Source organism: Galeopterus variegatus, unplaced genomic scaffold (assembly GCF_000696425.1).
Source record: "Galeopterus variegatus unplaced genomic scaffold, G_variegatus-3.0.2 Scaffold158, whole genome shotgun sequence".
NCBI classification, from domain to species: Eukaryota; Metazoa; Chordata; class Mammalia; order Dermoptera; family Cynocephalidae; genus Galeopterus; species Galeopterus variegatus.
The window spans coordinates 832,215-845,463 of NW_007726269.1; the positions used below are offsets into that span (position 1 = coordinate 832,215).

Consider the following 13,249-nt stretch of genomic DNA (forward strand, 5'->3'; position numbering starts at 1 on the left):
TTCTGAATTTCTACTGATCTTAATGAATCCCACACATATTTATATGCTCCGGCTTACATTTCCTTGTTTCATGTAAATTTATTTTCTTAGCATCTATGTATGTTCCTTGAAAGTGATGGGCACCCCTTTTATTTATTCTGTGTCATTCTCTTGTTCCAGTGCTTAGCACAGTGAAGGGTAGGTGATCATTGCTGAGTATCTATAAACAGTTGACTCACCTGTATTGTATAGAACATATATTCTGATTCTAAGAGGACTCAAGATATCAAATGGATTATATGGAACTCTGAGGTCATTAAGATTTTGGCAAGCGTGAATGTGGCACAAAAGTTCACGGATATTGCTTTTAAAAGGCACGTGAGACTGGGACTACCATATTCCCTGAAAATCTTGTTTATTGTAGCTCTTTGCAATCTGGAACTTATATATTACTCATTTTAATGTCACTAAACCCTGTACACTGGTCCAGACAAAGCCCTTTTCCCAAATGAGAAAATTGGAATACACAGAGATAAAGGACTATGTGCATGTTTACCAAATTGGTGAGTGGCAGAGATGTTGTTTGAATCAAGCCTTTCTGCATCCAAATGTAGTGTTCCTCCCATTCCTCTCCACTAGCTTAGGTGACTATTCTTCTACATAATGAAACTCTCTTAGGACAAGAGAAACCTTAAGAGATATAGAGAGATTAGGAGAGGACCTATTTTCTTAATTCAAAGTATGATGTGTCATAAATTCATTTGTCTGAAATAGTAGTTTTCTCACCTGGACTTTACCTGGGCACCCTTCTAATAATCCCCTTTCAGAGTATGGGAAAGGAAATTATGTCTGAGAAGGGGGCAAGAATACTTCCTACTTAGTCAAAAGAAAGGGTTAAAATGTGATTCTTTAAAGGTTTAAGGAGAAGAGAGTGCTGAATGATCTAATTGTCAAAAACTAGGCTAAAAGGCTATATTTCCTCCCTAATGTCTTTTTCAGCTTATAGGGGAAAAGTTAAGGGGTGTGTGTCTGCCGGAAGGGTTAGGAAGGGGAGAACAGAACTCTTTCCTTCTCATAGGCTTTCTTAAAAAAATAAGAAGAAAGAAAAATAAAAATTTGTTTCTCTATTAAGCCCCGTCTATGCTTAAAACATAAATGAAGGAGGGAAAGTTCAGGCACAGAGACGCGTGTTCTGATTTGGTTGTTTACCATCAATCAGACCGTTGCTTGGCAGACACTGGGTGGTTATGAGCCTGAACAAGCTGAAAAGGGGCAGGAAAAGAAGTGGAGGCAGCATTCTTCCTATTTAAAGCTGCATCGCTTGAAAAAAGTTTTCGCAGACTGTGCTGGAGCTGGTGCTGAAAAAGGGGGTTTGCAGAGGCTGCCCTGGGACTGGTGCTGAAAGGAGAAGAGCCCACAGCTGCCTTCATGGTGCTGCAATAACCTTAGAATCTACTTTTCACTCCCAGGAGGACCCCCATGTCTAATATTTAGACACGATGGCAAACTGGGTGGAAGCGAGACCTCTCCTCATTCTTACTGTTCTATTAGGGCAATTTGTCTCAATAAAAGCCCAGGAAGAAGGCGAGGATGGTGAGTTTGCCGTTTGCTTTGCTTGTGGTATTTGTTGCACGGTTTGGGAACTAGGTGGAATGTTAAGCTTCAGGAAAAGCGTGAAGAGGAGGTTCTGGTTTGAAGTTTGAGAAGGGGGCTGACAGATTTGCACCTGGGAAACGGCTGGGAAGACGATCGGGATGTTTGTAAATCCGGAGCTTCTATGTCTGCCCTGGGAAAGAGTCCACATCTAGATATTTCTGGGAAAGCCTACGATAAGTCCTTTTGTCTGAGTGTGAGAGTGGGAAGTTTGAAAGAAAAGAAGAATGCTTAAAACGGAGCCCGAGGCACTTTTAGTTAGAAGAGTTCTGTTCTGTGGGTTGGAGATTTCAGAGCAAGGAAAAGTCACTGCAGAAGCTGGGTAGGGTGGAGTCTTTTTTGTACTGAACTTCAGCTGCTTCATAAAATTCTTTGTTTAGAAAAACCTCTGCGGCAACTCTGATAGCTCTGATTTTTCTTCGTCTTTGGCTCCTCATTCTCTCCTCTTTACAGACTTGTACTTCTTCACCATTTTCATTTGTGATCTTAAATCACTTTTGCTTACCGAGAGTCAGTCTCGTTTACTTCTTCATGTCAGAGGCTGATAGAAGCCAGATTTCTTAAACAGTGGTATTTTCCCACCCTACTGACTTGATTATCAGGACAGTGGTGGTTCCTGGCTGGATGGCGGATGGCAGGAAATCAGCATGCCTTATATATGACTTATCTGGCATGCAGTATTTGTATGGGCATTGTCCCTTAAACACGAGGGTTTTTTTTTTTTTTGTTTGTTTGTTTTGTTTTTTGTTTTTTTTAAAGGCAAATCTTGCTGGGTTTCTGAATTTTTTCCTATGCAATTTCGTATGTTACAGTTGGGTTATATGGTATGGTTAAGCAACAATTCATGGCTGCTATAAAATATAAGAAAATATTTATATTGCGTACAATGATTAATCCTTACTCTTGAGGGTTGCAATTTCAAATACAGACATGTACTCTTTTACAATAGGCCATTATAGAGTTTTGTAAGTATTTAACATCGAACTCAAGCTTTTAAAACAGCACATTCATTAACCTTTTCTGTTACCATCTTTCGTATATATACACACACACACATATACATATGCATACATATTTTTTTACTTTCTGCTTCTGTATATTTTTGCTCGAAAGATGTTCATAAAATTAATGTAGAGGCCATAAATTCTAAACACTTATAAAGAGTGAAAATAAGAATCTAGAGATGAATACCCAACAATCTGTCAGGAGTCCCATAGAGGGGGCACTTTCTAAAATCTTGGAACTTTTTATGTTCCAAAAAAAGGGGCAATTTATAGAAGGTAAAAATTCTTCAGTTTCTTTGTAATGGTGTAAAAGCATGTGCTGTTTGGAAGGGTGGGGAAGATAATAAAATAAGAAATAGAAGTTAGGAAAGGGGAGAAAAATACAGAAAAATTAAAATGGAAATAGAAAATCTGATTATCAAAGAAGAGTTTACTCCCCTCCCCCACCAAAACAACCAACTTTAATTTGAGACTTTTAAATACAACTTTCTTTGTTAATTTATATTAAAATTAATAACTTACTTTTATAAGGTATAGAAATAATTGAATATTTGAATAAATGGAAGGAATGTTTCATAAGGTATATGAAATAGTCCATATGTTAAAAGACTTTCCCAAATAGTTGTAATTACTTTGTAGGAACTTTTAAAAATGAGCGGGATTTAATTTTCCTTAATGGTAATTTACATAAATGTTAAAAATGTGATATTTGGTACAAAAAAGTCCCCAACTTCAAACCAACCTCACTCCCTCCCAGTATAACTAAACAGCACAGAAGCTGGAATTCCAATCATCAGATTTTACAGAGAAAGTGTAATTACTTGCACACATATTATAGAAAATAAATTCCTCTATTTTATTACCTAACCTCAGAGAATACACGTGATTAAAATTCAATAGCAAAAGAAAGTAGTTATGGCCCTAATTAAAGATAATACAGAAAAGAATTCCAGAATCCGGTAAATTCAGAGCTACGTATCTTACCATGCATATTTTGGTTTAAGTTGATATTTTATGGATACTTGGCAATACTTTATTTTCCCTGTTCAGGCATGTCACAAGCTTAACAAAAGTGTCAGAATTTAGAGACTCCATGTGATTTTGAGTCTAGGGAAGAGCAACCTTAGGTAAATGTTTTATATTAAAGAAATATCTAGGACACACATGTAAAGCAAGTACATTTTTCAAATTTTAGCTATAACTAAGTCATATAATATGGTATTTACTTTGTGTACAGATATATTCCCTTGGTAATGTAGAGACCTGTTACCACATGTAAGTGCTTATTTGTAAGCTTTTGTTTTTTCTTTTTATGACTTCAAGGTATTTATTTTTTGTATTTGACTATGATTGTTTACCAGTAATGGGAAACATAAGTACAGTGCTTGCATAATAGAAATACACTCGAATGATAAGATAAAAGTAAATAATAAAATTTTAGGCATTTTTGGCCAAAATCAGTACTACATCTCACTAAATTTTAAGAACTGATTTGCTTTTTAAATTCATAGAAATTGTAAGAAGTTGCGAGTTGGGCTAACTTTAGCTGAAACTAGTGAGTAACAAAAATCTGAGAGTTAAGATGACAAAATCAACTTTTCAAGAGTTAGTGTGTGTATGTGAAAGGTTCCATGTTTGATTTTTGTATGAGAAAATACTAGAATATTTACAGTAAATTTTATATTCCTAAATAAAGGTCAACACCTAGTGAGCTATACACATTTTTGTTATTAGAAGTAGGCATACTTAACATAGGAAATACTCTTTGGTGTGAGTCATTGTTTTCAATACCAGATGAGCAATAGAGAGAAGAGAAGGTACAGAAATGTACCATTTTGTTTCCAGATACTGTGAACTTCAGAGGCCAGGCAGGTGACATAAACAACTGAAGCAAGCAAGTGTTTGTACATCAACAGGGGATGATGGGGTCTGCAGAGAAATGAAGATGCATGTCCACTTTAAGGCATTCAAAATTAACATTTTCAGAAAGCATTGCATAAGCCAAATAAAATATATCTGAGTGCCAAATTTGACTAATGGACCATAAATTTGCAACCCTCTTGTTGCAATCCTACATTGATATCCTGGGCCCAAGCCAACTTCTGATTACTAAGAGATCCTTTCTATATCATGGTCTCCTGCATTTTTATTATGTTATGTCTGCCATTTATATCATTGTTAAGATACAAATATGAATAAGCAGATGCTTAACACTCAGTGAAACTTGGATGGCATCAGGTTAAAGGAGCTACAGAACATGAACACATAGATTAAGATACTTGTTCATTCATAAATTGTTTTAAACTCATTGCTATTGAAACAGATACTTTGGATCATGTAGGACATGCAGACTTTTATTTTACAGTCAGTGCTTTAATTTAGGTTGAACTTTATGAAGCAGAATGCAATAGTTCAGTAAGTTTTTATTTTCTCATGTAAAAGCAGCTTTTAAGTAGGCAATGAAATGTTGGTATCTTGGCCCCCCAGAGTCATCAGAATGTCATGCTTGTTTTAGCTCTCTACTCCCAGATCCCTAGGGTTTGGTTCTTGATTTTATGGTCCTAGATGGATGCTGGAGTCCCAGCCATTACAGGTACTTTCCAGGCATCTGGATAGAGGATGGGGAACAAAGGTGGTGACCACCCCCTTTTTTATGGTGATTTTTCAGTCACCATAACATTTAAATTTACTTATACTTGGCCTGAATGTAGTCATACAAAGCTACACGGATGGCTGGGAAATGTAGCCTTTTAGTTGGGTGACAACAGCAACGAAGGATGACTATTAGGAGGCAACTACAGTCCTGGCCACAATGAGCATATATGTTGGCCACTTTTAGTACAATAGATATTATGGTTTCAATGGACAGAATGTAGGTGAGTGATCAGATTCACCCTGGCTGTTGTTCATTCCTGAATAGACTATGAAGCCAAGAACACTGGATGACAATGAAGTATTAGGCTGCATTTTCTTTGCTTCGTAATCTAATTCTCTTCAGATAAATTTAGAAGTACCTATAACTTTTTTGTTTTGAAGAGTATATCTCTCTCTACATATGTAGATTGGTAGATTGATAGATTTAGTGAATTCTTTACATTGACTAAAACAGTGTAGAATTTGACCATGATTCTAAGGATAGTTGGTAAACAACCTTCAGATCAGTGTTGAGTTGGCTGCATAAAGAATCATCTGGAGATCATATTAGTAATACAGATTTTATGCTCCCCACCTTTCCAAATATCTTGGTTTAGTAGATTTGGATGGGGCTGTGAATCTGTATATTTTCAAAGCTCACCAGGTGAATCTGATTCACATTGCTGAACCCCTATATGAAATCTTTAACTATGACTATTGATTATGATATGGACCAATTGGCTTCTATGTTCCAAGGCTACACATTCTGACTTTGGTGACAACTTGCTATTCTTTTCATTTTACTTATAAGGCTGCCTAAAGTTTCTAGATAAACCACTGAAAATTCACCATCTTTTCTGGAAACATAATTCAAGGCACAAATCTCCCTCAGAGTGGGTTCAGTGAATCATTCTACTATGCAAAGGACACATGTTCTTCAAATATATTTCAAGGTGAATATATACTTTTTATTTTCAATCTTTTTTTTTACTTCCTGTTTTTTGTACTTTCAGCACTATCATCACAGGCCTGAAATTCATTGTGTTGATCATTCTAGACATGCATATAATGGAGGATGTGAGGCAAAAACAGAAAGAGGAAGCTTTTTTTTTTGAGTAACTAGGATTTAGGAGATTGTAGTCATGCTAATCTTTGGCCAGAATAAAATCGTTTTTAATCATTTCACTCCAGATTGAAGGATAATTTGTGCATCACCACCAAGTCTTACATGGCATTCATAAAACGTTTGAACACAGGTCAGCTACTTTTTGATCTGATGTTTTTTGCTCTGAGATCACAACATTGAAAAGTTTAGATTTACCTATAAGACATGTAGTAATGATAGGTGGAAAAGACTAGAATTGTTAATTATTTATTGGTTTTTGGATAAATTTGGGCAAGTTATACAAGTTTATATACGACAAATCTATCTTAAATAGCATGGGCATGGTATTCTTTGATTTAATATTCACTGTGATTTATATCCATGGAACTGGAAGGTTCATTGAAGATATGACATGACTGTGAGACATTATCAATTTACTGATAAATATAAGGTCTTTGAAATTTTTGTATAACTCTAAATGCCACAGCTAGGAAAAGGTTTTTGAGTCAGAATCAAAATAGAAAGATACTGACAACTTAGTTTTCCTTTAAATTTCTTTCCATGTAAATTTCATGCATATTTTATCTAAATTTCATGTAAGACTGACGAGCTGTTTTATTCAATATTTAAAAGGTTATATCTACTCTTGGCATTTGCATCAGGGGCAGTCTATCCTATGGAAGATTTTGCTTTGAATGTGTGACCATACTGGCAACGTTAGTGTTTTTATTTTATTGACACATTTATACCCTTCAAAAGAAACCAAGGTAGTTTCATCTTCTACTGAATATATTCTCTAAGGAACAGTGTATCAGGGAAATGCCAATACAGCCAGATTTTCCTTACCCCCATCTTGCCTCCTACAGAGAAGGCAATAAGTTAACAATATTAATAAATTAATGGAAATTTATCCCTATAATTTTCCAGTATAATGTTCAACTCAAAAATGTTTATGCACTTCTTTTTTAAGCTTAGATATTGGAAGGAGGAAAGACAGTCTCACAGTTTTGTTTTTCTTTTTTTTTATTCTCTTTTTGGGGTGTTAAATCAGAATTGTGAATTCAGTTTTAAGATGACAATGAATTTTATTCTCAGTGGAAACATTGCTTGCAGCATAAACATCATAGTCTCTTTGTGGTGTATATAGATTAACAAGTAAAGTAAGCCTTGGTCCAACCATCAGGGGGGGGGACACCTGGATTTTGGTCCTTGCTCTATTTAGCAATTTTGTAACCTGTAGAGAGTCCTTTAACCTCACTGAGCATTTGTGTCTTTATCTGAAATACTGGGGAAATAGTATATACCCGTCAATCTGATGGGACTCTTAGGAGGATCATCTGGGAAATTTACCTAAAGGTAATTTTAGGGTACTTAAAAGAGACACAGAAAGTGGTATTACATCTATTTCAATCATTGGAGATACAAACCCTAGTGGTATATTTTTTTACTTTCACCAATTCTTTGAATTGTGTGGAAGCACCTTCCGGATTTCTGCTCCTGTATTTTGTTTGTTCTCCATCTCCTTGGGGAACTTGCTCCGTCAACCATGCTCTCTTTTCTATAACTTCCACCATTTCCTTTCTGTTCACTCTTTCCCCTTGGCCTGGACACAAGTTCAACTCTCTCCCAGGGCCTGTGTCTAGCTCCCATCCTGTCTTTATTCTTAGCCCAGCTGCTTTAAAGGAGCAGTGTAGTTCTGTCTCTGCCTCCCATGGCCTCCCTCAGCCCTCTGCACTCTGACTTTGGCCTCTCCATTCCACTTAAGCTGGTCTAGTATGATGAGGATTCAAATGTGTGATGCTCCAATGGGCCCCTTTGACCTCATCTTATCAGGCCTTTCTACTTTACTTGACACCATTGCCCACTCTGGCTTTCCTGAAATGCTACTCTCTGAAGGTTCTCCCTCGACCTCCCTGACCTTTCCTGCTCAGCTTCATTCATGGGCTTCTTTTCCTCTTTTCTTCCTTAACTTTACTTGACACCATTGCCCACTCTGGCTTTCCTGAAATGCTACTCTCTGAAGGTTCTCCCTTGACCTCCCTGACCTTTCCTGCTCAGCTTCATTCATGGGCTTCTTTTCCTCTTTTCTTCCTTAGCACTTTGTTTTTCTTCACTGGTTCTCTTTGGATATTCTCTTCGTAGGTCATCTAAAATCTTACACACACTCAGGATGTGCTTAACGCCTGAATGCTGATGATTCTCAAATCTCTCTCTCCAACCCTGATCTGTCACGTGAAATCCACAGGTGTGTATCCCACTTCCAACTATCCAGCGCATGGCCCAGAACCACTTCAAGTTCAATGTATTCAAAATTCAGTTCATTATCTTTCCTCCAAGATTGGGTCCTTTTTCTTAAGTAGCCTTTACGTCAGTTAATGGCAACATGGTTCTCCCTGGTCATTCAATCAGCAAAATTTCAGTCAGTTACTCAGCTCTACCATTTTATCTGCTAAATATTCCTCACATATATCTCTTCATCTTTACTACAAATGCCTCAGTTAAGACCCTTATCATCTGTCCCTGGATTATTGCAATAACATTTAAATTCATCTCCTTGTTTTCCATGTGTCCACTTCCCATCTGCATGTAGAAACCCTCTGTAGCCAGTGTGATATAAAAGTAAAAATCTGACGATGTCTTTACCTTCTTTAAAACCTTCCACTGGCTCCCATAACTGGAAGAAAGAATAATGTTCAAGCTTTTTAACTTGGCATAGAGGACCTTCTTTGGTGTGGCTGATTTCTAGAATTTTATATCAGTTACCATTCCCTGCCTCAAAATAAGGAATTGCTTGCAGTTTCCACCTCCCTCCTCCCCCCTTTTCCTTTTGCTCTCCCTACTGTCAGGATTCCACTCAGAACTCACATTTTCTCATGAGTGGAGCTAAGTGCTCTTTCTCTGCCATCTCATAGCACTCAGTACACCCTTCCCACGTGTGAACCATATCATATAGAGAATGCTTTCTTTGCATGAATCCATATTGCACATTCCTGCCAGCTTAGTGTTCCTAAGTCTTATTTTTATCATTTCAGTCCCCAGTTTAACAAATTATTCTGACTTGCCATTGCCTATCATATCACACTTAACACCTTACAGTGACATTAACTCTTCGTGTCTTTTTTTTTTAAACCCTAAGAATGCCAAAATTATCCTTTAAAGGACTTTAAAGGTACTCACAATCTTCTCCACCCTATCTAAACAATTACTATTATTTCTATTATTGTTACTTAACACTATTGATTGTGGCACACTGTATGGCATCCTTTCTCAGGTCAGATCTAACTTTTTACTGTTCCCACATCTAATTTTTGTGATTTAGGTATTTCTGTACTTCTCGTTTTATCTTCCCTCTGCCTATTGGCATTTTCTTTCAAGTTCTATTTCAAATATTATGTCTCCTAAGAAATTAGGGGATTCTAGTCTACAATAAATACCCCCTTTCCTTTCAATTACGTTCTGTAAGTGCTTCAGGTGTGTGTTGGTGTTAACCGATGGCACATTTCTTGGGAGGTAGAAGCCATGTCATGAATTTTTATGTGTTAGGTACATGATAGCTATCCCATGCATATATGCCAATTGAATATTATCTGCAAAAAGCTAAAAAAAAATCATTCGTCATTCAGTCATTTAAGTTTGAGTGAACTGAATTTAAATTCAGGTTTTGCAAATTATATTTGCATATTGTTGGGCAATTTTCTTGATTTCCCTGTCTTAATTTTTTCATCTATAAAATTGGACTTAATAATACTTTTCTCAAAAAATCATTATACAGACTATCATGTATATAAACCATCTGTGTGGTAGCATGGCTTCCAACAAATAGTAGAAGTTCATTAACTAATAGTTAATATTATTATTACATTACTATTTAATAATAATAGCAATAGTAACAAATGCTTATTGTGTGATTATGAGAACCAAGAAGTTAGATGTTATGGACTAATTGAACAACTTTTGTTCTCAAAGAGATTAGAGTTTAGTATAAAACTTAAAAGGCAAATCTTAGCTTCCGTTCTACTGTGGTTGTTTTGACAATACATCAATAATTATATCTATGTGTTACTAAGCTCTTTTAAGCTCACTTAAAAATTTTACTTTTCAAATAGAAGGGCTAAATCGTATTGTCTCCTTTTGTAGGTTTACTACTGGAGAAAACAAAAGAAAGAAAAGGAAAAGCTTCTTGCCACTGGAGACTTTCTAATGACCCTGGGATTTGAAGCTTCACTGCCCCTGCCCCCATTTAGCTCTCTGTGATTGTACCCAATGTGTAGCAAGCCAAGCACAATCCACTCCATGCCACCTCATGCCTGTCTACCAGCCCTGTCTGTCTCAGAGTTTATTTTCTGAAAATATGATAGTCATAAAAGTCTCTGTTAAAAATTGAAAGCTTATTTTCCACTCTGCATTGCTCTGGGTTTCAGGAATGAGAGGAATTGCTTCACGGCACAGGGATTTACAAGGCAGCTCCCAGGACTATTCGGATACAGTTGTGGGGGTGACCATCTTTTCCCAGACTCTGCAGCAGGTCTCTTCATTTTCCAGAGGCTGTTAATTTACTTCACTTCCTTCACTCCCAGGAGATTCCTGTGAAATCGACTCCAGAAAGCAGGAACTGGTGTGGGATATAGGCACATAATTCATGCTCACACGTTCCTGACTTTGCTGCTCTTTCTTTCTTGTCAGTCTTTCAAACTTAAAAAATAGAATTGATGGGTTTAACTTGAAAGGAGAGATGCAGGTAGAATTTTGCCAGATAATGTATAGCTATTAAATTCCTTAGTTAAATCTTCGGTATTCAATGTGGCTGTTCTGTGGCCATCAGCTTCAGATGTTTTCATTACGGAATTCAGAAAATATGGATGGTTCCTGTAGTAAATATAATTTATTTATAGAGATTTAATATTTTAATGTATCTTACATAGTAGTTATATGCTTATTTGCTCCTGAGGTAGAAGAACCTATCAGATTCATTTATGCTAGTTTGAAAATATTTTTAAGCCTTTTCTTTCTCTTCCTGGAGTTTTATATGGAAGAAATTGCAAGTTACAGTTTAATTTAGGACATCATATTTCTTATGTTGGGACTAAATTTTTAGCTAGAATTTAAGGTGAGATAAACTGAGGGTAACTGTCTACCATGGGAAGATGAACTGCAGAGACGTTGCTAGTTTTCTGGCCTTTGGCTATGAATATAAAACCTCTGAAGTTTCAGCAAAGAAGACCTATACTTTCTTTGGGAGAGCAGAATGGTCTTGGCCATTGCAAGGCAAGTGAGAGATTCTGAAATAAGAATTTTCTTTTACATGAGTTTGTACTGGGGAAAAAAAATAATTGAGGTCATAATGAGAAAGAGCTGAAAATTCTATCAGAGAGCTTGTGTTCAAGTTTTAAGATGCTACAGTGTTATATCTTTCTAGGGGTTTGTAAAAAATTTCAATCCTTTCTCTAATTTTTCCCTACTTCCCCTTAAATCTTGATCTCTATTGATTAGATCAGGCATGTTTTTATTTGTGACTTTTCCCCTCCCTTAAGCATGAACTGAATTTTGCTTAGAAACCAGTCATAGATTCCTGAACCAATGGAGCAATGGAGCTCTCACCAGCCCGGGAAGGTTTCATTATGCTTAGAATCCGTTATTTATTTATTTAAAGTGGGGGAGGGTATTCTTTTATGTAGAGGATGAGACTAAATTGAAACAGAATTAGTTCTATAGAGATAAATCTATGAACACACTCCAAGTTTCAATGTGGATGTTTGTGTTTGGGTGTATGGAGGATGACAAAATAAAATTAAATTAGTATGTTTCAGGCTATTTTAGTACATTTAGCATATAAGTAAGTATGTTTCAGAAACTTGCCAAACATACAATTCACCCGAGCTCCCTGGTGCACCTATCCCTATCATCTGTTCCTTGGGTGCAATGCTGCTATCATGCTAGGAGCCAGAGCAGACCCAGTTGTAAGAAAACAATTTTGAAATAGTTGACTTATCTTATTTGTATTTTTTGCAGGAAATATGTTTTCAACCCCCACTGTGTTTGAGGCAAAGGCATTCAAGATTCTTAAAGTCATCCTTGCCTTTCTAGGGCCTCATACTGTAGCTCGATCTGGATGTTACTTTCCCAAATTTTTCTTCAAATTACAGACTTTTCCTTCTAACCTGACCTCCTGTCAAAATTTACGCATTTGGTATCCTCTTCTTTCCTACTCCATAGCAAACCAAAAAAGTGCACGTGCCCTCTGTGGTTGTTTTCCTAGTGCACGGATTTAATAATTCCCCTGTAACATGAGCTCATAATATGGTAATTTACCTCTTGAGGTCTTTTTCTCAATATTCTTTGACCATAAGAATCAGCTGACATAGTGGCTCTTGGTGAAAACCCCAGTATCACAGAGGGACTCTGTGGTTCACACTGTAGGAGGATGAAATTCAGCCATCATAGATACTCTGTGCTTGTCCATGGAGGTTTCCGCAGTCAAAATATTAGAATCACTTCAAGTGTCCTCTAATAGAAATGAAAGTTTCATAGTATAATCAAAACGAAATTTGCCCAAGAAAATTTCCACTGTTTTTGAAGAGGACTTTTGAATTTGCCACAAATTTGCCCAAAATTGCCACATCATATATGCTCAGAGTGACCTAACACAGCCAACTGAATTTTAGGGACATGCTTCCCAAAATGTCAAATTCCTTGAAACCATTTCAGGAAGTGTACTGCCCTACCACCTTTTCCTTCTTTCCCTCCCTGCAATGTCATTTCTTTCCTGCCTTAAGTGACTTTAAAAAAAAATTGTTTTTTTTTCTCTCTGAAATTCTTCAATAGCAAGTTTCAAGTCACACTAAATAGAACCTTATGCCTCTGTGGCAATCAGCAG

The 13,249-nt window shown here is 36.6% G+C and overlaps 1 protein-coding gene across 1 annotated transcript in view; it reads left to right on the forward strand.

Annotated features, from left to right (window-relative positions):
• Nucleotides 1-1,100: 1,100 nt before the first annotated feature.
• The window catches only part of COL5A2 (collagen, type V, alpha 2), a gene marked incomplete at its 3' end in the record, with an annotated part of 112,042 nt that continues 99,893 nt past the window's right edge, over nucleotides 1,101-13,249 (forward strand). Inside the window, exon 1 of the mRNA XM_008593490.1 lies at nucleotides 1,101-1,572. Coding sequence (XP_008591712.1) covers nucleotides 1,479-1,572 — 94 coding nt within the window. The remainder of the gene's footprint in view (nucleotides 1,573-13,249) is intronic.